This window comes from Lupinus angustifolius, chromosome LG05, assembly GCF_001865875.1.
Source record: "Lupinus angustifolius cultivar Tanjil chromosome LG05, LupAngTanjil_v1.0, whole genome shotgun sequence".
Lineage (NCBI taxonomy): Eukaryota > Viridiplantae > Streptophyta > Magnoliopsida > Fabales > Fabaceae > Lupinus > Lupinus angustifolius.
The window spans coordinates 22786840-22811971 of NC_032013.1; the positions used below are offsets into that span (position 1 = coordinate 22786840).

At 30.5% G+C, this 25132-nt stretch overlaps 2 protein-coding genes across 2 annotated transcripts; both read left to right on the forward strand.

Moving 5' to 3' along the window:
* LOC109347090 (cyclic nucleotide-gated ion channel 4-like) lies at nt 12783-19932 on the forward strand. Its single transcript, XM_019586818.1, has 7 exons — nt 12783-13280; nt 15764-15979; nt 17316-17629; nt 18076-18184; nt 18377-18613; nt 18752-18838; nt 19389-19932. The coding sequence occupies exons 1-7, from the start codon at nt 12783-12785 to the stop codon at nt 19914-19916; spliced, it is 1989 nt and encodes a 662-aa protein (XP_019442363.1). The 3' UTR covers nt 19917-19932.
* LOC109347091 lies at nt 21878-23994 on the forward strand. The gene is made up of 2 exons (XM_019586819.1): nt 21878-22315; nt 23449-23994. The coding sequence occupies exons 1-2, from the start codon at nt 21986-21988 to the stop codon at nt 23992-23994; spliced, it is 876 nt and encodes a 291-aa protein (XP_019442364.1). The 5' UTR covers nt 21878-21985.

Below are 25132 nucleotides of genomic sequence, written 5' to 3' on the forward strand. Positions count from 1 at the left end.
AGTAGACAGAACCTTGGTACACAAATTCTGAGTTCTCATTCCATTATGTTATTAACTGTGATTAGTTAAAAAAATAATTAATTATTAAAATTTTAATTTAAGTATATTTTTTCAATCAATCATAAATCGTATTACATGAAGTGACACATTTTGTGGATTCTTCTAACAAATTGTTCCAAATAATCAAATTTTTTAATAGATCCGTGTTACTCTAATATTTATGTGTTTTTTATAATTAATTTTGTATGGAAATATTTGAAGGAAAAAATGGAAATTAAACTTTACATTGTGGGAGGGTTGGTCCAATAATGTAATGCACCGTTAGATTCCTAAAATGACCAAATGATTAATGTTCAATTCCTCACTCTCACACTTATTAAAAAAAGCAGTCACAAGTATTATATTTTCTATTCATATTTAGAATAACAATGAATAAGTAAATAGGAGTCGAGAGATGAACTTTATATAGGATGATTCAATAGAATCATAATAACAAATAGCTCTCAAGAAGACAAGAACATTAGATAATTCCAAATAAAAATTAAGTATAACATTACCCTGTCCATTAAAAGGTTTTACTTACTAATTTGGTTCTGAAATTTTGACAACTATACATTTTTCATATAGATTTTATAAGAGAAAAATATGTATGTAGTGATAGTATATGACTTTTATACATCGTTATTGTATCATTGACCAATGATATTTAATTATGATTGAATTTTCAAAAAAAAATCCAAATAAATTATGAGTTGAGTTGAGAGTCCAACTAATTAAAGAGATGAGTTGAGAGTCCAACTAATTAAAGAGATGAGTTGAGAGTCCAACTAATTAAAGAGATGAGTTGAGAGTCCAACTAATTAAAGAGATGAGTTGAGAGTCCAACTAATTAAAGAGATGAGTTGAGAGTCCAACTAATTAAACATTTTTTATTCATAATAAGTATTGAAGGTTAGAAGCCCCTCTCTCATGGATTTTTGTAGATTGTTATCCCATGTTGTTACATTTTTTACCCTGTCTTTTCAACACTCATAAATTCCTTCTTCTCTTTCTTTCATTTTTTTAATAAGGCCATGCCTTTTTTTCGTCTTCCTTTTATTTTTGAGGGGGTAGAATAATTCAAAAATGAGTATATTAATATAACATCAATTCATCGTAAATGCAAATATTATTTCCATTATTGTTGGGGTGGTACGGTGTTGCAAGATGAATGATCACCTTGTTAAAACAAAGCTGAAAAATAACCATCAAGTTGTTAGAATCTTTACCCGGAATTAGTCTTTACTAAAAATATATATCTTTAGTTTGGTTGTTTTTATGATGTTTTGAGAGAAAAAAGAATGTATGTATTAACAATGTATGAATTTTATATACTGTCATTCCATAATCTATCACTCATGTATAATTATCATTGACTTTTCAAATAAAATAATACAAATGAATAGTTGATAATAAACTATCTATGTATAAATACCGCATAAATGTTACATTCAGAAGTAGCTAAAGACATAAACAATGCTCAAAGTGTGATGCAAGGAGAAAAGAGAAAGATTATTAGCTACTATTAATCTATTATTGCCTTGTTTGTTGTGATGATTTGTCAATCTCAAAGAAAAATAGGATTGATTTTTCATTAGTTCACTAGAGGAAAAGAGACACACAAAGAAGAAAGAGTTCCTAGGACGTTTCTGTGACTTCTGTAATTCAGGTTTGGAGTTTCAGATTTTTTGTCATCATTGTTTCTTTGTTTTTTTAAAATTGTTTTACAATATTGATGAGGCTGGCCTAGTTCCAATGAACAAGTCATTGTGCAGTCCCACTCATCCTAGTCCCAAAGAAAAATGGAGTCTGGAGGATGTGCATTGATTGTCGAGCTATGAATAACATCACGGTGAAGTATCGACACCTCATTCCTAGATTGGATGATCTATTGGAAGAATTACATGGGGATTACATTTTTTCAAAAATTGATCTAAAGAGCAGGTACCATCAAATTCGAATCCAAGAAGGGGATGAGTGGAAAATGGCCTTCAAAACTAAATATGACGTGTACAAGTGGTTAGTAATGCCTTTTGGCTTAACTAATGCACCAAGCACATGTATAAGGCTCATTTTTTATTCATAATAAGTATTGAAGGTTAGAAGCCCCTCTCTCATGGATTTTTGTAGATTGTTATCCCATGTTGTTACATTTTTTACCCTGTCTTTTCAACACTCATAAATTCCTTCTTCTCTTTCTTTCATTTTTTTAATAAGGCCATGCCTTTTTTTCGTCTTCCTTTTATTTTTGAGGGGGTAGAATAATTCAAAAATGAGTATATTAATATAACATCAATTCATCGTAAATGCAAATATTATTTCCATTATTGTTGGGGTGGTACGGTGTTGCAAGATGAATGATCACCTTGTTAAAACAAAGCTGAAAAATAACCATCAAGTTGTTAGAATCTTTACCCGGAATTAGTCTTTACTAAAAATATATATCTTTAGTTTGGTTGTTTTTATGATGTTTTGAGAGAAAAAAGAATGTATGTATTAACAATGTATGAATTTTATATACTGTCATTCCATAATCTATCACTCATGTATAATTATCATTGACTTTTCAAATAAAATAATACAAATGAATAGTTGATAATAAACTATCTATGTATAAATACCGCATAAATGTTACATTCAGAAGTAGCTAAAGACATAAACAATGCTCAAAGTGTGATGCAAGGAGAAAAGAGAAAGATTATTAGCTACTATTAATCTATTATTGCCTTGTTTGTTGTGATGATTTGTCAATCTCAAAGAAAAATAGGATTGATTTTTCATTAGTTCACTAGAGGAAAAGAGACACACAAAGAAGAAAGAGTTCCTAGGACGTTTCTGTGACTTCTGTAATTCAGGTTTGGAGTTTCAGATTTTTTGTCATCATTGTTTCTTTGTTTTTTTAAAATTGTTTTACAATATTGATGAGGCTGGCCTAGTTCCAATGAACAAGTCATTGTGCAGTCCCACTCATCCTAGTCCCAAAGAAAAATGGAGTCTGGAGGATGTGCATTGATTGTCGAGCTATGAATAACATCACGGTGAAGTATCGACACCTCATTCCTAGATTGGATGATCTATTGGAAGAATTACATGGGGATTACATTTTTTCAAAAATTGATCTAAAGAGCAGGTACCATCAAATTCGAATCCAAGAAGGGGATGAGTGGAAAATGGCCTTCAAAACTAAATATGACGTGTACAAGTGGTTAGTAATGCCTTTTGGCTTAACTAATGCACCAAGCACATGTATAAGGCTGATGAACCACGTTCTAAGAGAATTTCTTGGGGAATTCGTTGTGGCATACTTCGATGATATCCTTATATATAAGAAGAATATTAATGAACAGTATGAACCCTTGAGAAGTGTTTTGCTTGTATTAAGGAAAAATAAGTTATATGCCAATTTTGAGAAGTGTAGCTTTTGTGTTGATCACGTGATATTTCTTGGCTTCATTATTAGTGCCAATAGAGTTCATGTAGATCCTGAAAAGATTAAGGCTATCCAAGAATGGCCCACCCCTAAGACCACCACAGATATGAGAAGCTTTCATGGCTTAACCAGCTTCTATAGGAGGGTCGTCAAGGATTTCAGTACATTGGTAGCACCTCTCAATGAAGTGGTCAAAAAGAATGTGGGATTTCATTGAGTGAAAAACAAGAAGAAGCCTTTCAGAGGCTTAAGGAAAAGCTGACCCACATACCTATACTTAAGCTACCAAACTTTTCAAAATCTTTTGAAATAGAGTGTGATGCTTTGAATGTGGGTATTAGGACTGTTCTAATGCAAGATGGACATTCGATTGTCTATTTTAGTGAGAAGTTAGGGGAACATGCCATTAACTATTCCACTTTTGATAAAGAGTTTTGCATTAGTAAGAGCCCTACAAACTTGGCAACATTACCTCATGCCAAAGGAGTTTGTCATTCATAGTGACCATGATTCACTCAAATATTTGAAAGGGTGAGGCAAGCTCAATAAGAGGCATCACAAATGGGTTCTGGAGTAAGTTCCCTATATGGTCAAACACAAAAAGGGGAAGGCTAATGTAGTGATTGATGCCTTATCTAGAAGGCATGCCCTAATTGCTACCCTAGAGACCAAGCTGATGGGTCTCGAATGTGTGAAGGGCTTGTATGAACATAACCCTGATTTTGTTGGGCCTTATGCCAAGTGTATTACTTCCGCTCATGAGGGTTACTTAAGGGATGAGGGGTTCTTCTTTAAGGACAAAAGACTTTGTGTGCCTATAAGCTCTGTAAGGGAGTTACTTGTGAGGGAAGCCCATGGAGAGGGGTTGATGGGTCATTTTGGTTCCCAAAAGACCCTTAATATATTGCATGATCATTTTTATTGGCCTCACATGAGGTGTGATATCCAAAACTTTTGTGAAAAGTGCATCATTTGTAAATGGGCTAAGTCCAAGGCCATGTCTCATGGACTTTATTCTCATTTGCTTGTCCCTGACTCACCCTGGATGGATTTATCCATGGATTTCGTGGTTGCTTTAACACGAACAAAATGACAAGGATTCGATTTTTGTTATAGTGGACCGATTTCAAAAAATGGCCCATTTTATACCCTCCAAAAAAATTGATGATGTTTGCCACATGGCAAATTTGTTTTTCAAAGAAGTGGTACAACTATATGGCCTACCTAAAAGCATTATAAGTGATAGGAACACCAAGTTCCTAAGTCACATTTGGAGAACCCTATAGGGGAAGCTTGGAATAAAGCTTCTCTTTTCCAGCACATGCCATCCTCAAACGGATAGGCAAACTGTAGTGGTGAATATGACCCTCTCAACCATATTGAGGGTCGTGCTGAAAAAGAATTTGAAGGTTTAGGAAGAGTATCTCCCTCATGTAGAGTTTTCCTATTACAGGGTCATTCGCAGTGACACCAAGTATTCACCTTTTGAAATTGCTTATGTTCTAAACTCACTAACCCCACTTGATTTATTGTCTTTGTTAGGTATCAGTGACTAAATACACCTAGAAGAGGGTTGAATAGGTGTCACAGTTCTCACTTACCGCTATTCGCACCAAAGCCCTATTCTGGAAAATCACCCAGTTAATCGATTAAAGCAATGACTTAATCGATTAAGTCGCACAAAATTAGCAGTTGATGAATGACTCAATTACACAACCAACTATAAAGTATACAGAAATGATATAGCAGATATATTTGAACAGAAATTATCTTTATTTGGCAGTAACACTATATCCAAAATATCATCTACAATAGGCAATTAAAAACTACTTAAAACAGTAAAGAGATAAGGGAAAGAAACAACCTGCAACAAGGTTTTTATATTGGTTCGTTTTGCAGTCCACAACAAAACTACATCCAGTCCTCCCCACTGATCTCGGAGATTTTCTTCACTAAAAATTGAAGCCAATGTATCTTACATACACACTTCCAATTACAAGATCTTGAACGCTACCTTCTTGAATTCCCAGAACATCTACCTTGGTTCGAACTTACCCAATCGCCTAGGAAAACCTTTCCTACGATCCGGCCCCAGCCAAGAGTGTGTTCTAAACTCAAGACCTTCAAGTCTTGGTGAAGACTCTCTGATCTCGTTGGTGGTACGACACCAAGAGATGACTTTCCTTGTTACACAAATAACACAAAAAACAGAGTAATGTGAAGCACTAAAATAGCTCAAATATTATAAGAAAGAACAAGCTATAAACTCTACACAAATCTCACAATTACCAAGAATATGTATAAGATCATAATCATGAAGAACATGTAATTTCTACCCTTCAGAAATCTCTAAACAGTAATGAAAGAATCATGCGAGAACAAGATAGAATGATGAACACATTTGATCATATGCAATGGATGATATGTTAATCTCTAAGCATAATACTATCTCACTCCAATCTCACATGCAATTCTCTTTGCCTATATGACATACAAAGAATATGAAAATATGCAACTTAGCAATTCTAAAATGAATGAAGGAATGTAGGAAACATGGTATAAAAACACAGTTTATATAGAAAAATTATTTTGCACCCAGTTAATCGATTATGTTGTCTGTTAATCGATTAACGGGCTGTTAGAGAGTAAGTGAATTTTGTTTTTCAGTTATCTGTTGAAACTGTTAAAAACTTTTTTCACGTTAATCGATTAACTAACACATTTTCACTTAAGATGTTAATTGGTAAACTACCTATATGTTATGCTTATCAACTATACATGTTTTACCTTTATGTTATGCCTAAAATGCACAAATAACATGTATGATTAATGCATGAAATGATATGATAGTTTTTAGAACTTGTGAGATTTGCATCTAGGTTTACCTAACCTAGACTCAATAACTAAGACACATCTGAGATTCTAGTTTAGACATGAAGCTCTTGAATCTTTGGCATGTTGATTTGTTGAATTATCTTTAAGCTTTCACTAAGTCCTTTGTCTTCATATAAACATAGGCAAGCCAAGTGCTATCTTGACACATTGCACTTTCTGCTTTTTCCTAGTTCATTATTGTTAAAGCATAAGGATGGAAAGGCCAAGGCGGAGTATGTGAGAAAGCTGCATGAAAATGTGAAAGAGCAAATTGAAAAGAGGACAGAGAGCTATGCTAGATCAGCCAACAAGGGCAGAAATGAAGTAATCTTTGAACCAGGCGACTGAGTCTGGGTTCATATGAGAAAGGAGAGGTTCCCCTCTCAAAGAACTCCAACCTAGAGGGGATGACCTATTTCAAGTATTAGAAAAGATCAGCAACAATGCCTACAAGTTGGACCTTCCAGGTGAGTATGGTAATATCAGTGCTACTTTCAATGTAGATGAGTTGACCTTTTTTGATACAGGTGATGAAAATGCTCATTCGAGGTCGAATTCTCTCGAAGAAGGGGGAATGATGTAAACCCAGTGGGCTAACATCAATGAAGAGTCCATACGTAGCTTAGGAGGACCAATGTCAAGAAGGCACAAGAAGTGCTTAGGCAACTTGTGTATGTCATCATGGATTCAAGTCCTAATTGGGCCAAGGAATGACACAAGGCCTTAAATTGCATCATTCAAGTTGAAGAACTTAAAAAGGACACGACTTGGTGGAGGATCCACCATGACAACATTTTTCATTATACCTAAATAAGTGGGAAGTTGTCTTAACCCACAAGTAGTTAGGAATTTAATTATTAATTATGTTATTTTTCTTGTATTGATTTGATTTTAATTAGTAACTTTTTAATTAATTAATTTTTTATGTTCACATTAGGAATACACGACTATGAGGAACAAAATGAAGTTCAAATCACAATTGGAAGAAGTCAAGCACATCTAGATTTCAAATAGAAGTTGTTGCGAAGATTGAAGAATATATGGATAAGGTAAGGAAATGGCATACGGTTCAAGGCTTGAGGAAGCTTGGAGATAATGTGAAGGATTTAATTACAACCAACTCATAATTGACCACATGATCTAAGGGCTTGAAGATAATGTTACAAAATTCCAGTCACCATCAATTCGGCCATGAAGATCAATCACCCTGTCATTCAAATTCAAATCCACAAATTCAAGAACAACTTTGGTGTGTTGACTCACAAGATTAGCCCTAAGGGGTTTCGGCCAAACAAGAAATAAAAGATTCAAACACTCATTCAAATTTTCAAACACTTGGTCAAAACACAAATGCTTGATTTCGGCCAACAACATCAACATCCCAATCGAAATGACCAAGTCAAGATTAATTTACCATGTTTACTTAGGATTTCTTTTTGAATTCAAAATTTTTATTTGCTCATCTTTTCCTAGCCTAAGTATTTTCCTATATGTAATTGTGTTCTTCACTGAATAAAGTAAGTTGATTTTTTATTGCCATTATTTCCTTGTTAGTGTGTTTTATTTCTCTTAGTTTCTTGGCTGAGCCAAGCTATTATTCTTATCAAGAGAATCATTCTCTTCTAACGAACCTCACAAGGTTTATCAAACATTTTATGTTTGTGGTGCCATTATACCTTAGATCCCCCATCCATATTCTTAACACTCACATATATCAACTTCGCCAAAATTCATACACAATCCACAAACCGTGATCAATTTCCAAACCACCCATACACCCCCAATCCATGAGCCCTAGGCCTTAACACTTCCCTAATCCGCGACCAATTCTCAACCCTAAACACATACCTTAAAAGCGTGAGCCAAAACACAACCTACATCAATCCCTAAACTATCTAAACGCTAAATCCCCAAACTCCAACCGAGATCACTATATGCCTAAACATTAAATCCCTTCAACTGAATCAAAAGAAAGTTGAAACTACCACAAGAAACGATCTTACAAAGACAACTCACCTAAAGGTTGTCATCAGATGAATCTTGTAATGAATATATAAAGCAAACTAAAGAGTAAAATCTTGAGGTATAAATAAATCCCTCCTTCAGTGTTAGAATGTCTTGTAAGTATTTAAGAGTCTAGTATTGAAATATTTGAAAAAACAATGAGAGGTTTGCTTCATAAATAACTTAAAATTTGAAGTATTTAAAGCTTATTTATGTTTCATATTATCGTGATCCGATACTCGATTGATTATTACTTATACTACTTAGGGGAAGAGACGAATGAGATTGCTCTCTCTCCCAATTAACTTGGAGTTGTCATTATATTTTTTTGTGGTCAAAATATAAAACAAATTCTTTTATGCCAATTTGAAAAAATGTGGTCATAAAACCAAAATTTTGAGATTAAAGGTTTTTACGAATCGAGAAAGGTAATAACATACCTTATAACCATATTAAAATGGTAGATATCTTTTGTCCTAAAACAATGTATCACTCTATGTGTCACTGCTTGTGATTGGTCATAAAAATGATTAATTATTAAAATTTTAATTTAACTATATTTTTTCAACCAATCATAATTACTTACACATGGAGTGGTACACATTGTGAGATAACAGATGTGCTCTCATATTAAAATAGTACAATCTCCAATGGAATGGACCAAATTATACCCTCAATTTACTTGACTAAAAATGTAATTATGAAAACAAAAGGTAAGAAAATATTTTTTTATTGTGTCTAACTTCAGTTTATATTGTTCATACTTATCCATATGTTGTAAAGGAAAATCAAAATTACATAAGTCTAGGTTGAAAATTAATATGTTGATTCTATATTTTATGAATTTGGTAGGAAGATAAGAAGCATATTATAAATATATATTACGATTGTCAATTTTATATATATATATATATATATATATATATATATATTAAATTTTCATTAAAAGAATTACTAAATTGATTGAAAGATAATTAATAAGAGTAAAGATCTTGCATTGGTCATTAACCGTCTTCCCACATCAATATATAACTTATACATTACTAATGTATGCGACCAGTTCTTAACTTCGGTCACTAAGTAAGATACAACACGACCAATAAACTTAGTGTTAAATTTTCAAATTAATTTCATTAATTATGCAAATAAAAACTGTATATTATTTTTCATTAAATAAATTATTTTATTTAACTGAAAAGTAATTAATAGTAAAGAGATTGTATTGGTTGTTAACCACATTCATGCTTCAAGAGATATCAGAAACAATACTAGTGATCACATTCATTTCTCAACTCGAAGAGAAAGTGAAATACAACAGGCATCGTAATTTTAAAATTAAATTTCCAAATTAATTTTATTAATTATGCAACTAAAAAATTATATTAATATTTATTTTTATTAAATAAATTATTTTATTTAATATAAAGAGAATTTATGAAAAAGAGATCATATTGATTGTTAATCATCTTCTCATTACAAAACAAAGACATTATTAATGATTATTTATAGACGATAAATCGTTCAATTTTCATCACCTTATATTTAAGCTGATAATATATTTACTTGGTATCACCAATGTGGTGATAATGATATGTGCATGAAGGATTCCAAGTAGAAGCTCTCCTTAGCATTATTATCTTAGTTCAATTGGTGAATATGAATCAAAATCTTGTTTTGGCTTGTAAATTGTAGCCAAATTGAGTGCCTTTAAAGGGATATGAATTTTCATATACACGAAGATTATATATGTGATTATCTCACCCTTAGTTGATTTTTGTGAAATGGAAAATAAGAACACAACTTACTTGTAATATATAGTTTCTATATTTATATCTTAGCCTATGAACTCAATCAGCATATCTTAAACATTTTTCCATAACGTCTTCACATACTTCCCACTTGTGTATATCTTCCTATGTTTTTATATACTCACAATCCCACAAACATTATATACATTCATGACTTAATTATTATTATATAAAAAGAAATCTCAGCAACACATTTTCTTCAATATTCTGTTTAACTTGGATTGGGCTCTCTATATTAATTTGATCTCTAAAGAATGAAAAAAATCCAAATTATTTAGTAAAAATATCCAATGTAAGTTAAAATAGTTTCTAAAATTCAAATAGTGCACATATTAAAGTATAGATTGAAAATACATGCCTGAAATGCATTTACGTTCATCCCCATTCCTTATGTTATTGCTACGTGGAAACAAATTTAATAAATTTTTTATCCATATCTACTTGAGAGAAATGTCAGTGAAATTATGTCTCAACAAATAATATTATAATTTTTTGTGTCAAATAAGTCTATTAAAATATTTATAAGCTCCATGAAAATGTTATCTAACACCACTCATTAGCACTTATTCATGAACTAATCAAGTAGCTTCACTAAACACTTTCAATTCATTCATCTAAATTGTTGATAAGAGTACAAATAATACACAGAAATTTGATAACTAGTATCACACCTAAAGGAGAAATATGCACAAGGAAATAAACTAAAATTTGGTATAGGTCATAGCCTCAGACATAATATTTCTAAAGGAAGTAACTATTTATATTTAATAGTATAATGTATTATTAACTTTATAGTCAACTATGAAGATTGAGTTTTTACACATATTTTAAGAAATATTTAATAATTTCCTGAATATTAAAGGAAATTAGGTATTGACTTTGTAGGGACGAATAATCTAAATTAATCAAACCGAATATATTCGTTTCCTGAATATTCTAAATTTATATTCTAATTTCCTGAATATTCTAAATTATATTAACTTTTTTATTGTAAATAATTTTTTAACTTAAAATAAAATTAATCAAGCCAACTATTAGATTTTATATCCTAAACTTTACAAAACAATCGGCATTATTATCAAGTAATACACATATACATCAAAATTAATGTAATATATAACTTCAAAATATATGAAAATTGAAACTATTTGATTATATATATATATATATATAAATATATTTATTGATGTTCAAATTTTCACAAATTTAAGACAAATTATCTAGATGATATATAAATTTCTATTAACTAATTTATATTTTATAAAAAGCCATTAATGATGTGTAATAGTTTATATCATTTAACTTGGTATAATCATACAACTCTTCATTATATTATGCAATAAAGAGAGATTTGTTTATAGCAAATTAAATCACATCAGTTTTACATTGATAATAATTTGTTATACAAAATAAATTTAATGAAGCCAATGAGTGGATTGAAAGTCCCTATTTATATTTTATAAAAAATAATATTAACTTTATAAAAGTTTACATACTTTAACATGATGTAAAGTTCTTCTCGATTAGAATATATTATGCAATAAGGGGAGTGATCTATTTACAATAATTCAAATAACGTCAACTCATAGATCACCAATTAATTTCTATATAAAATAAATTTAATCAAATCAACAAAAGAATTGAAAGTTCTCATCTTATAAATTAGTGATGATAAAACGGGTAATGCTTATAGACCCGCTTGCATAACTCACAACTTTTTTGGGACACAAAATTCAATTATAGTCTTTTTACTTATTTTGCCTAACCCATTTGCTTGCTACGCCAAAGGGCATTCCCATTATGAAATGTGTCGGGGCTTGAATGCTTAATACTTAAAAAGATGCTAAAATTCAAATAATATAATTTTCAAATTTTTATATAATGTGATTTGTTTAACTTTCTATAACATATCAATATTTTTATTTAACTTTTTATATTTATTTTTATTATTATTTGTCAATACTAGTATAATGCATATTAACCTATTTTAAAATTGGCTTAACGTGAAAATTTGTCCAAAAACTTTAAACTTACTTTTTCGTGCCTACATTTGATTTACGCGCACATTGCATGTCGGAATTAAATATGTTGGGTGGCACATTTTGCCATTACATCGATTAAATATCATTTACAACATTTCACAAAAATTCAGCATTTTTAGTAATTCATTTATATATCTAGATGAATGTAACATACATCTTTCAGAAAATGAAATTATTTGACTAAATTTATTTGATGTTCAAACTTGAAATAAATGATCTAAATGATATACTTATATTATATATAAAATAAAATATAGTATATAAAAATTAACTATTTAATAAAAATATATTTAATAACATAAAATAATAATAGGGTCGATAGACATTCTATGCTTTTTGACAGTTAAGTAGTAAATAATGAGTAGATTTAATCTTGATTTAATAAAAAAATATTAATTTAAAAGTGTAAACAAAACTAATTAGAATATTATATAATTAGTAAACGGATTAAAATATACTATTCAATTATTCCATTAATATTCCATATTGTTAAACTTTTCTCTTTTCTCTTATTAAATAAATCTTCAAACTCATTTCAAAACTTCACTTCTCACAAATTCAGTGTACCTTTCTTCTCTCTCCTCCATGGCTAGACCTGAAACCATCACTCAGAGAAACATCCACCGCCACCGCCACCACACCACCACCCCCACCATCGACGAAGAAGAAAGCTACGACGACGATGACATTAGCAGCAAGGATGGTGAAATATACAACAGAAACAGCGTCTTAGGTGGTTCCGAACAACGTAACAATCCTTCGTCGAAAAAGAAACGTGTTTCGGACGCTAAATGGGTTGAAGAATGGAACAGAATATACCTTATGGTGTGTGCAGCATCGTTATTCGTGGACCCGTTGTTCGCGTACCCGTTATCGATAAGCATGTCGAATATATGCTTGTTCATTGATGGGTGGTTCGCCGTCACCGTCACGGTGTTGCGGTGCATGACGGACATGTTTCATTTCTTGAACATGTTTCTGCAGAAAAGAACGTTTAGTAACCGTGGCAGTTACAACACTAAACGTGGTTCTCGTATCAGAGGTTTCATCCTTAATCTCCTTGTTACCCTTCCTATGCCACAGGTTAGATCATAATAACTTTACTTATCTTGTTATACAGAATAAATGAATTAATGGAAAAGAAAAGACATATGAGTTTTTTTGCACACGGTCACCCTATCATGCATGTTCGAGAAGATTTTTTATGGGAAAGTTAGTATGTTAATAATTGTTGTGGCAAAAATATTTTTTTTATTTTTTTGATCGAAAAATATTAGTATATTAGTAATTGTTGTGAGCGAGATTCAAATTTTTAACATTTTTTACTCTAGCTCTTCTCCCTTAGAATCAAACTACATATGAGACCCAAATTCAAATCTCCTTTACTTCATTCCTTAAACTTATTATCTTAATCATCTTACCAACTTATGACTCCCTCGATCAGAAGAATAATAGAGATTTATTATTTCAAACTTGTCTTATATATTGTTCTAAGAGCCTGTAAAAATATATATTTACTATTATTCGTGTTTTTATTTCATTATCATCCATTAAGAAATTTGAGACAACGATAATGTCTCTTATTATCACCCTTCAATAATACAAAATGAATATGAAATATCAGCATGTTTTGTTTCTATTATTGGATGTAAAAGCTAACTGTTTACTATATAAATCTTTTGTAGTATTCAAATCTAAATTATTTTGCTTCTGTTCAAATTGTTTGCTATAAAATCTATTTAGTATTCATATGATCTCAAATATTGATGAGACAGAATTTGGAGGAATGGTGGTCAATACTTAATGAATTTTAGTAATGGTAGAGAATAAAATCAAAAATAAATTATATATAGTTGTCATTTTATGAATGAGATGTCAACTTTTAACTATTTTAATAAATTTGATATCTCAAACTACTTTTGTAAGCTTTTTTTAATCAATTCCATTATTTATACATGTTAGATAATGTTATATACATGTTTCTTTATATTTTATCTGTTTTTATTTATTAAAATATATCACCTACCTTTAAACTTATTTATATACATTTTTCTCTAAATACATTAAAATATTAGAAATCTTATTCTATAATTAGCATGTTGACCGACATTTTATTTTTTCTAATATAAAATGTATTATATTCATATTATATTATTTAAGAAAAAATAATTTAAATATAAGGAATGTAATATATAAACTCAATAGAGATTAAATATTTAAGAAGATAACTTTTAGTAATTGATATGATATAGATAAAATTTATGCAAATTCTCATTTTGTGCCTCTAATAATTATTAAATAGTTGAATGTTTTTTGCATTATTGTGTATTCTTCTTCGGTTGAGAAATAGAGAAGATATAAATAAGAGAATATCTGAAAGAGTGATGATATATTAATATAAAAAAGGAAAACAATTAAAACAATATGTGGAAGTTTACATCAGTTATTAAAGAGAGATATTACAAAATGGTAAATTTAAAATATAAAAATTAAGTCATGGTGGTGATTATTACTTGTTTTAGCTTTATTAATAGTTTAAATATAAATATCTATAATTATATATGAAAGAATACTCTATTTATCATTCTCATTTCTTTAGTTTAATACTTTAATATTCCATTGTTTATTTATTTTCCCTTAACTCCAGCTGTAAAGTATCCTCTGAAGTTTGTGCCATTGTCATTTATTTATGGGCAAACGTACCATTTTAATGAGTTAGACTCAATGGAGAGGCAAGTTAAGAGAAAATATATTAAAAACTCAATAAATAATGATGTTTATAACCTTTACTTTTTATTGAAATTGCAATTTTAGCCTTAAAAATATACTATAAAGTATAACTAGCAGAGTCTTACTCCATTTTAATCTATCATAAGTTATTTTAAAAAAATAAAATGTTAATGTAAGATGAGGAAGTTGAAAGTTTGAACACTATAATAATCACAACAAACTAGTGAAGGAGGAGACGAGAAAGTGCATGACACTTCTTGCTTTTATCTTCTCCTTAAATATTTGTTAATATATTAATATTTATTGTAAATTTATTTTGTATAAAACTTGAATCCTCAATTTTCTTTATTCTATTTCTTTAATCATTTACCTTAACCATCACATCACCTTATAACTTTATTTGAACTTGAAGATAATATCTTGAATTATATTCATATATTAGAAAATGAAGTCATTTTTACGGGAAAAAGACCTAATTAATTCATATATTATATTTATTCATATTAAATCTTGGATATCACTTTCTAATTTAGTTTGTGTAAAATCAGTTTCTTTTGCACAATGGTGTATCATACCTTCTTCTTATATTGAACTATTATGTAACCTTTACCAGAGTTAACACTTCTTATATCCTTTATAATACTTTTGCTTACCCAAAAAAATTAGAGAATGTGATGTAGTTTGCTTTTAAACATGGATCATGTTAATATCATAAAGAATGTGTATTTCTGTTAAAAAATATATTATTTATACTTATAGACATATGAATAGAAGAGTTCATTTAAAAAATAATGAAGGTAAAATTGATATTTGAACATTCATTTTCTATTTTGCAGATTGCACTATGGGTGGTAATACCAGTTTTGTTGGAGAAAGGATTAATTACATTGGCGTTGATAATATACTTCATTGTTTTCATCGTTCAATACATTCCCAAAGTTTATCATGCAGCATGCGTCATGCGTAGGATGCATAATCTCAATGACTACATTTTTGGAACCGTTTGGTGGGGTTCTGCCCTTAACTTGATCGGATTATTTCTTGTTTCCCATGTAAGTCACTTTTCTTTTCATCATGGATATCTATCTCCCTATATATATATATATATAAACTGGATTATCTCCCACGCTAGGTCAATCTTAAACCTGAACTTAACGGGATTTGAAATATTAATGTCATCTTCGAATCAGTTGGGTTTTGGGTAACCCGAATCCAACAAAAAAACCTGACTAAGATAACTAAATGTGGCAATTCAGTATAAAAAAATTCATCATTGTTGTAGTAAATACATTCTAATCCGGGGATAACATATATCATTACTCTAATTTTAAACCATTGTTTAAAGTGTAAACATTTAACTGAAAAGGGCATAAATAAATTATTTATTAAGATTTAGCATGATGATATACATTGTCTTACATTTTTATTGTGGCAGCATGGTAATATACATCTTAGCTTAGTAGAAAGGAAAAAAGAAGAAGACATATATTCAGCACCTACCCTATTTAAAAGGAACATATATAGATTAGATACCTTGAAGCGTGATACTTAACTATATGTTAAAAGTTTGATTGAGGATAATAGTTGTAGCCACAGAAAGTAGATAGTCCACAAGGAGTGACTGTAGCTCCACATAAGCATATAATCCACCTATTCTTTTCAGCATGAGAGATGAGACATTGAGTGTTTGACTGTCCCACACTCACTATTTCTAATTTATAATGAGTTCGGGTTAGAATATCAATTATCCAAACCTAAAAATTAGGACTAGATTTTACTCAAACATAATTAAAGTAGAGTTTCTCTACTAAATTTGGGTTGAATTTAGACAAATACTTATCTAAAACTAAAGATAGTTAAATATTGAAATATAATATAAAATATATATACAAAAATAATTAAATAAGCTAAGTAAAAAAATGTCATATAAAGTTAACATGATATTTTAATATACACAATTTTGTGGAATTCATATCATATATTAAAAGTTACACTTACAAACAAAGAGCCAAGTTCGTCTTCAGTATGGGAATATATTGCAAATGTTTTTTTCATTTATTTTATTAAAAAATAAGTTAAAATTAGAATTGTTAGATATTTTTGTGCCACATGCTCTTATCTTAGTCCAATACTGGACTCTCTAATAGTAGAGATGATCTGACAAACAAAAGTGTCAGCAAGAGACTAATATTTACGCAGTCAGAATAATTACATATTTAAACGAATAAAAATCATATGTTCATGTTCGAATTTCGTATATTAAAGTGTCCTAAAACTATTGGCTAGATAATGAGACACCGTTTTTTTATAGATATATTTATACATGCAAAATTTCACTATCTGTGAAGTGGTATTAAAGAATGCAATTTTGTGTGTATGCTGAAACAGATTGTAGGGGCATTTTGGTATTTATTAGGATTGGAAAGAGTGATGGAGTGTCTTGGTGAGAAGTGTGGTGACAAAAGTGGTTGTGGGCCAAAAATACTAAGTTGTAAACAACCTCTATACTTTGGAATCAATAATATGTTGAAAGACCAAACAAGGATGGCATGGTCTCTGAATACTGAAGCAAGGTCTACATGCTTAGAAGATGGAAAGAGCTATACTTATGGTTTTTATGCATGGGTTGTGCAACTTGTAACTGATGAAAACCGCTTGGAAAAGAGTCTTTTCTCTCTCTTCTGGGGTATCATGACTCTCTGGTATGGTGTTATTAATCATTGTATCATTCATCGTTCATTTCTGAATACACTTCAATATTTATTTTGTTTTATTGAGATTTCAAAATGTCCAAATCAATGTTGTATATAATCTCATGGCTTGTTTGCGAGTTGGTTTTTAAATGGGAATGAAGGAAAAATGAATATTTGAGAATTATATTTTATATCACTAAAACTCATCCATTTTCTTTTATTCCCCTCTAATCACCAACCCTCGAAGAAACCCTACCTTAGACTTTGTTTGCGAGTTGGATATTGGAGGGGAATGAAAGAAAATGAAAGTCTTGAGAGTGATGAAATACATTTGTGAGTTAATTTTCAAACTTTATCATTTCATTCATTCTCCTCCAAAATTTAACTGCAAATAGACCCTTAGACTTTTAAGTACTAGTGGTTGATCTATATGTGATTCTTTGTGATGTGCACAGCACTTTTGGCAACCTACAGAGCTCACCCCATTGGCTAGAAGTGGTTTTCAACATTGTTGTGTTGACTTGTGGGCTATTTCTAGTTACCATGTTGATCGGAAACATAAAGGTAGATTAAGTTGTTATCATTCTTATTTTGATCATATAATAATGCTTAATTCCACTCGATAAGGCGAGCTAATGAATGATTGACCTGTAATACGTAATTTCAGTGACATGTGATATGATTTGATATTTTTTTTTGTTTGTTAAACTTTCGATTTATATATTTCGTCTTATATCTTGCTTCATTCACTTGTAGGTGTTTTTGAATACTATAACATCGAAGCCGCAAGCAATGAAATTGAGGATGATGAGCATTGACGTGTGGATGAGGAAAAAACGTTTGCCAAAAGAGATCAGAGAGCGTGTTCGCAGCTTCGAGCGGCAGCGTTGGGCTGCTACGCGTGGTGTCGAAGAATCCGAGTTGATAAACGATCTCCCTGAAGGGTTGAGAAAGGACATCAAGTATCATCTTTGCTGGGATTTAGTGAGACAGGTAATATTAATGTTCAAAAGTCATCAACATCTTTTTACATGTTTCTGATTTTGCTCAATTTTGTGGTAGTATCAATATGGTTTACCTTAATATATACAATATGGTCTTGAATGTTAATACCTTAATATTTTTGTTCAGGTGCCCTTATTTCAGCATATGGATGATCAAGTCCTAGAGCACATTTGTGACCGTGTGAAGTCCGTTGCATTCACAAAGGGAGAAACAGTAAGCTCTATTTTCCTCTTTGCATTGCAACATCTACAAATATCTCTCCCACATATGTCTCATATGTTAGCTCACATCAATAAAAACATGACATGTTAATTAAAAATATTAAACTTTTATTATTATTATTATTATTTTTGTTTCATTATCATTTATACGAGACATCATACGAGACATGGGATAACAAATCTTTATACTTGCTAGCATGCACATATATACAACAAAAATGTTTCAAGTATATCTATGTTGTACAACTTTCAAATAACTTATATTTTAATAATAATCAGAAAGTTGTCAAACATTAATTTACAAACCAACCTTCCTTATGAAAACTCTTAGAATGAATTATAAGTATAAAGATTTATACATATTCGTGTATCATCCATCATTCATTTCTATTACTTTTTTTGAAGGATTAATGATGATTATACTTAAATGATAGATGATATAATAAGAATGTATGAAACTCATATACTGTCGGTGCATATATTTTTCCTCATTATCTAAACTCTAAATAATAAAATATTGCATATGGTTAATGGTGATGTAGATATCTAGAGAGGGAGACTCAGTTCAAAGAATGATATTTGTGGTAAGGGGTCACCTTCAAAGCAGTCAAGAACTACATGATGGGGTGAAAAGTTACTGCATGTTAGGTCCTGGAAACTTCAGTGGTGATGAACTTCTATCATGGTGTTTAAGAAGGCCATTTATTGAAAGACTTCCACCATCTTCATCAACTTTGGTCACACTTGAAACAACAGAAGCATTTGTGCTTGAAGCATGGGATGTAAAATATGTAACACAACATTTTAGTTACACTTTTGTGAAGGAAAAGGTTATGAGAAGTGCAAGGTATTACTCACCAGGGTGGAGAACTTGGGCTGCTGTTGCAATTCAATTGGGTTGGAGAAGGTATAAGGATAGAAATAATAGCACTTTGAATACTTCTTTGTCTATTAAGAAGCCTGATAAACGCATGCCAACACCATCAATGGGAGAAGATAAACTTCGCTTCTATGCTGCTATGTTGAACTCACAAAAGCCTGGGCAAAATGACTTTGACTTCTTTGATTAGGGTATGTATATGGATGTGTATTTAATGCCTAAAGAGCATGTATGTTGTTTTCAAGCCATACTAAAGTTATGTATAAAATAAGGCTAAAAGGAAAATGAGATAACAATTATATCTTTTTACTTATATTTTATAATGATATTCTTATTCTTGAAATTAAGTGTTAAAATATGACTTTACTCTTCAAAAGATTTTACTCATTGTTTTCCATAAAGTCTAAGTTTGGATATTTATGATTCATCACTTGTCATATGAGTGAGTGGTGATTTGATGCTACCTCTCTTTTCAATGTTGATTTATTAAATAGTTTTTTTTCTTTCTGTATGTCCCTTCCAAAAAAATAACCTTTAATCCTTGACATAAAATATATGAGGAATCGGGAGAACCTTATAAAATATAATGATTATTGTATGCAATATTGTACTGTCATTTTAGACAATCCCAACCTATCTATCCTTTTTTCTCTATTATTACAATTTGGAGTAGAAAGCTACCACATTTTACGTATTTTAAATATTTAATCCATATTGTATTATTTTTCAACATGTGTTTATTAATTTGTTAATTAGTTAGTTAGCTAGTTAGTTTACACTATAAATAAGGTTTTTCATGTTTTGATCAATTCAATGAGAAAATTCACAATAATTATCTTTCTCTTCTATGATTCAACAATGAATCATCGTCAACAATTCAACATGTTACAGTGGAAAGAAGCTGCACATTTGAAGAAGCTGAAGGGATACCAAAAATTGTGTTTTCATTGTCTCGTTTATCCTTCCATCTAATTTTGAAGAGGTGGCAACTAGAGTACTGAATGTGGAAAACTCCTAATGATCAGATTGGTTCACCTAATAAAATCTTCCACCAATTTTTGCAATTATGTTTTCTCATTGCACTCAATTCAAGAAGAGGAAGAAGAAGAAGACCGAATACAACAAGAACACCACCAACGACAAGATCAACAACAAGATCAACAAAGATCAACAACAACAAGAAGATCAAGTGATTGAGAAAATCCGATCACGTTAGGATCGAGATTCCGATCCATTACATTGTCATAATATCAAATTAAATTATCAAGCTGGAGTCAATTGACGTTTACCCCTCCAGCTTGATGGGGCTATTGGAGAAGAAAGCTACCACATTTACACATTTTGAATTGTTTTTCAACATGTGTTTATTAATTTGTTAGCTAGTTAGTTTACACTATAAATCAAGAAGGTTTTTTATGCCTTAATCAATTTAACGAGAAAATTCACAATATTCATTTTATTTTATGCTTCCGTCAATCTTGTTGTTATCATGGCTGCCCCACCACCCACTATTCCCACCAAAGCGGCTGTCTCCACCACCCCCCCTAACTACAAATCACCCCCTCCCTTTTCCACTCCCTATTTCTACCACCCTTGCCCAAAAACACCACATTCATTAACAAGGTCATCATCATCTTCAATAGCTGGTGAAAATTTTGATGAAATAACATTACAGGTTGCCTTGTGTAAAAATGTGTATGCACTTATATAGAGATATGTGGTGCATATATAAAAAGATACAAGTATCGCTCACAGAAATCGAACCATCGACCTTGGAAATCCAACGAGACATTACATTACTAAACTAAAACCTTGTTGGTTAGCTATACTTGGCATAACTAAATCTATATCTTTTTTTTTGCCTCAATTCATTAATTCATGTCCAACTCAATTTCACAATGTTTTATTTATTTGCAAGCTATTAAATCCCAATCTTCATTGATACAGATTAATTATGTAACTAATAGAAAATCCAATAACAAAAAACAATATTTTCAGGGTTTACACGTAAGAAATGAAAGATTTTCTTTAGATTAGAGAGAGAAAAGAAACATGACTTCATAGGTTTAGAAAACTTGACTAATTCCCCAAGTTTCACGGGATTTATTATCCTTATTTTCTCTCTTTTCAGAAATTCTTCGTTGTCTTCTTTGTAAATGTAATTCATATATTACAATAGATATATAAACCCTTCCTCATTGGACTCAACGTAAGATTTTTAATTTCTTTCTTTTTCTCATGCATGCATAGACTTTGATCATGGACACCAAGACAAGGAACAACAAAGGCAAAAAATCTTCGTTGTTAATGTGTTTCAAACCCGTTGTTGCCAAAGACAAATCCTTCAAATCAAAAATAAGAAAAGACCAATCAACCAACCAAGTTGCTACATATGTTAAGGTTGATGATGAAAGGGGTGGTGATGTGTCGCTGGAATTCTCCTCGGGGTTCGAAGCGGCGGATAATGGTGGTGGAAGTCGTCGGAGAGAAAATAGTAAAGATATATGGCAGACCCTTAGAGCGGCTTTGAATCAAACATCATTGGTTAGTTTGTTTTTTGTTTTTAAAATGAGATTTCTAAGTTCTTTTGTTAGTATTTGTTATAATCTTAACGTTAATCATAAACAAATATATTTATGGGCCTCCAAAAAAGAATCTGGAACTTAACAAGATCATAATTTATAGATTTATAATGGTTTAGGCAAGAACAACTAATCTCAATTTATTTATCGAGTATTATTAAGAGTATTTTTTACTTTTTTTTGGGTATTTTAGGAAAGAAATTAATTCTTTTCAGGTTCATGATTACTCCTATCAATAAGTATTTTATCGATTGTATATGATTTTTGGTTATAGCGTTTTCTTGATTTGGTTTTTTTGTCTGTTTTTTTTTCCCTCCAACATGTTTTTCTTTCCTAATTATACTTTTTCTTATCACTAGTCGTTTATGTGAGATTGATTTGTTTGAATTTTAAGTAGCAACATCAATATCTTGTCATATGTAGATTTCTTCTTGGTTTATCAACTTTTTTGGTCAACATATTTTTTTCTTCAAATTAGTTAATATATATGAAGGGTAAATGAGTAGACAGAGAACTCTAATCAACTTTCTATCTTAAACATATTGCAGCATTTTACACACACAAAATCAAATGGGTCTCATATATACTAATTTTATTCATCATTCGTATAAAAAATGGATCCTCTCCATTACTGGAAGGTTATGACACGTGGTTTTAAAAAGATTTAAATGGTGTAGATTTCAAAGTATTTTTTAATAAAAAATATTATAAATGTTGAAATTAAATCTGGGCCTCACATTTCAGTACTTGACCCTCCAGTACGGGAGAGGATCCCAGCCCATTCGTATATTGAATATTATTAATTTTAACTAAAAGACATATTAATTAAGAGCGTTAAATCTATGCACGGTAAAGATGTATACACAATCAACATATTTTTTCATTATTCATTTGGATTACTTTTTTTTTTTGAAAAGTCAATGATGATTGAAAATGAACGGTAGATGATACAGTAATAGTGTAAAAAACTCTTACACTATACATCTTTTTTCTCATTAATTAATAGTGGATGATGATTCAATAATATAACAAACTTTACATAATTGTTAAACACTTTTAAACTCATTTTTCAAAACAAGTTTATGAACAATTTTTTTATATTCTAGATATCTAACCCTTTTTTGGTCATTCTTACATAAGAACAAGATAAACAACAAAAGGAAAGCAAGTAAAGATAATTCGGTCAGATCAAACAGAAGCTTAGAAAATGGAACTGAGAAGACAAATCAAAAGCATTATGATGTTGAAGGTAAAATCTCAAAGTCACAAAGTAATAGTACCCACCGAACCAATTCAAACATTTCATCAAGTTATGGTGCTTCATCTGCATTTACTTCTTCACCTTCTCTAACTTCAAGTAGTTCATCACGTTCTGATCAAACTTCGGGCTCTTTGGATTCCTCTAATGAAAATGGAACAAAGGTAACAAATCAAAAGCAAAATGGTGTTCAAGATAAGAGGTGGAAATCATGTTATGGTTCATACATATCTATGTGTATGTTTTTTATTAGCCTACTAGTTTTGATTATGTGGGGTAAGATTTTTGCTACACTATATACTATAATTTGGTTCTATGTCATGCCTCCTGGCCCAACAAGACCATGCAATGAGAGAGATCTTAGCGAAGATCAAAGATTTGGTCCAGTTCGATTCAGCATAAGAAGGAAAAAAGGTTCATTCAAATGAGTTTGAGTATAAAGTAAATAAGTAAGAGTTTATCTATCGTTAATTAGTTAAAGTGTTAATATGTACCAAAATTTTGAGACACTTCAACTTATTAAGAATTTATAGACTTTACTTAATTTACAATTTACTCATTATGGAAAGGCCCTTATGAGATCAAAAATGCTTCTACCTTCCAAGAGCAATTATTGCTAAATATGAGAATTGTACATAGCCATATACATAATGGGTTATTCAGATTTTATTTGTGGATGAATATGCTTCCCGGAATATGTAAGAACTCGAAATTTTGGTCCAATTATTGCTCTTCATAGATAAATAAAAATTCTCACATTTCAAGAATAAATTTACAAGGATTATTAATTAGTAAGTATTTTAAATTGCATTATATGACCATACTTGTGATCACATAGATCACATTTTCCACAATGATGATAAATACAATGTAATCACAATCACAATTTCAAACATTATATGTAATCTTTAATGTACAAACCAACCATTAAATTGTTCTATCAATAATCCCACAAATCCTTGAGAGAGTAGTACACATTTATGGCCTACCACATAGATTAGTCTCAACTGAATGCATGACATGTGACAATAACTAGTGACCATTCTCTCGTGTAGATTCCTTCCCAAAATCTAGTGAGTTAGGATTCTATTAATTAATAGAAAGTCGGATGCTTCAAAAATAAAGGAAAATACAACTTTCACTAACATATTTATCCTTTTAATTACAATAAAATTACATTTTTTCGATCCTAGTTCAAATCTAGCCGTGAAAGACCATATGGGAATTTATGTTTCTGAGAAAACAAATTTAAGACCTTGAGTAATAAATTACTGTGCAAATAGTATATCCTGAAGCAACAAATTAATGTTTATGCTGAAAGAGCTTTATTTCTATTACCCATTCACATCCATCCCATGTTGGAATTCCAAAAGTGGTAAGATATTCCCACCCCATTTCATTAATTAATCATGACATTATGTGTTGTGTGCATATTTCTTTAGGGTCTTAGATTTCGACCGTACGAATTACTCGAAATTTTACTTTGCTCTTAGGCTAATGTATGCAACATCAGTTTCCCTATACTACATTATATTTGATTTTTTCCTAGTATAATCATATGTAAAC

What these genes read in the sequence shown, in the direction of transcription:
- LOC109347091 (XM_019586819.1), top strand. Translation starts at nt 21,986, where the DNA reads ATGGACACCAAGACAAGGAACAACAAAGGCAAAAAATCTTCGTTGTTA. An exon ending in TGAGATTTCTAAGTTCTTTT is followed by an intron (nt 22,316 to 23,448) that starts GTTAGTATTTGT and finishes TTCTTACATAAG; the next exon opens with AACAAGATAAACAACAAAAG.
- LOC109347090 (XM_019586818.1), top strand. Translation starts at nt 12,783, where the DNA reads ATGGCTAGACCTGAAACCATCACTCAGAGAAACATCCACCGCCACCGC. An exon ending in TTACCCTTCCTATGCCACAG is followed by an intron (nt 13,281 to 15,763) that starts GTTAGATCATAA and finishes TCTATTTTGCAG; the next exon opens with ATTGCACTATGGGTGGTAAT. An exon ending in TGTTGATCGGAAACATAAAG is followed by an intron (nt 18,185 to 18,376) that starts GTAGATTAAGTT and finishes ATTCACTTGTAG; the next exon opens with GTGTTTTTGAATACTATAAC.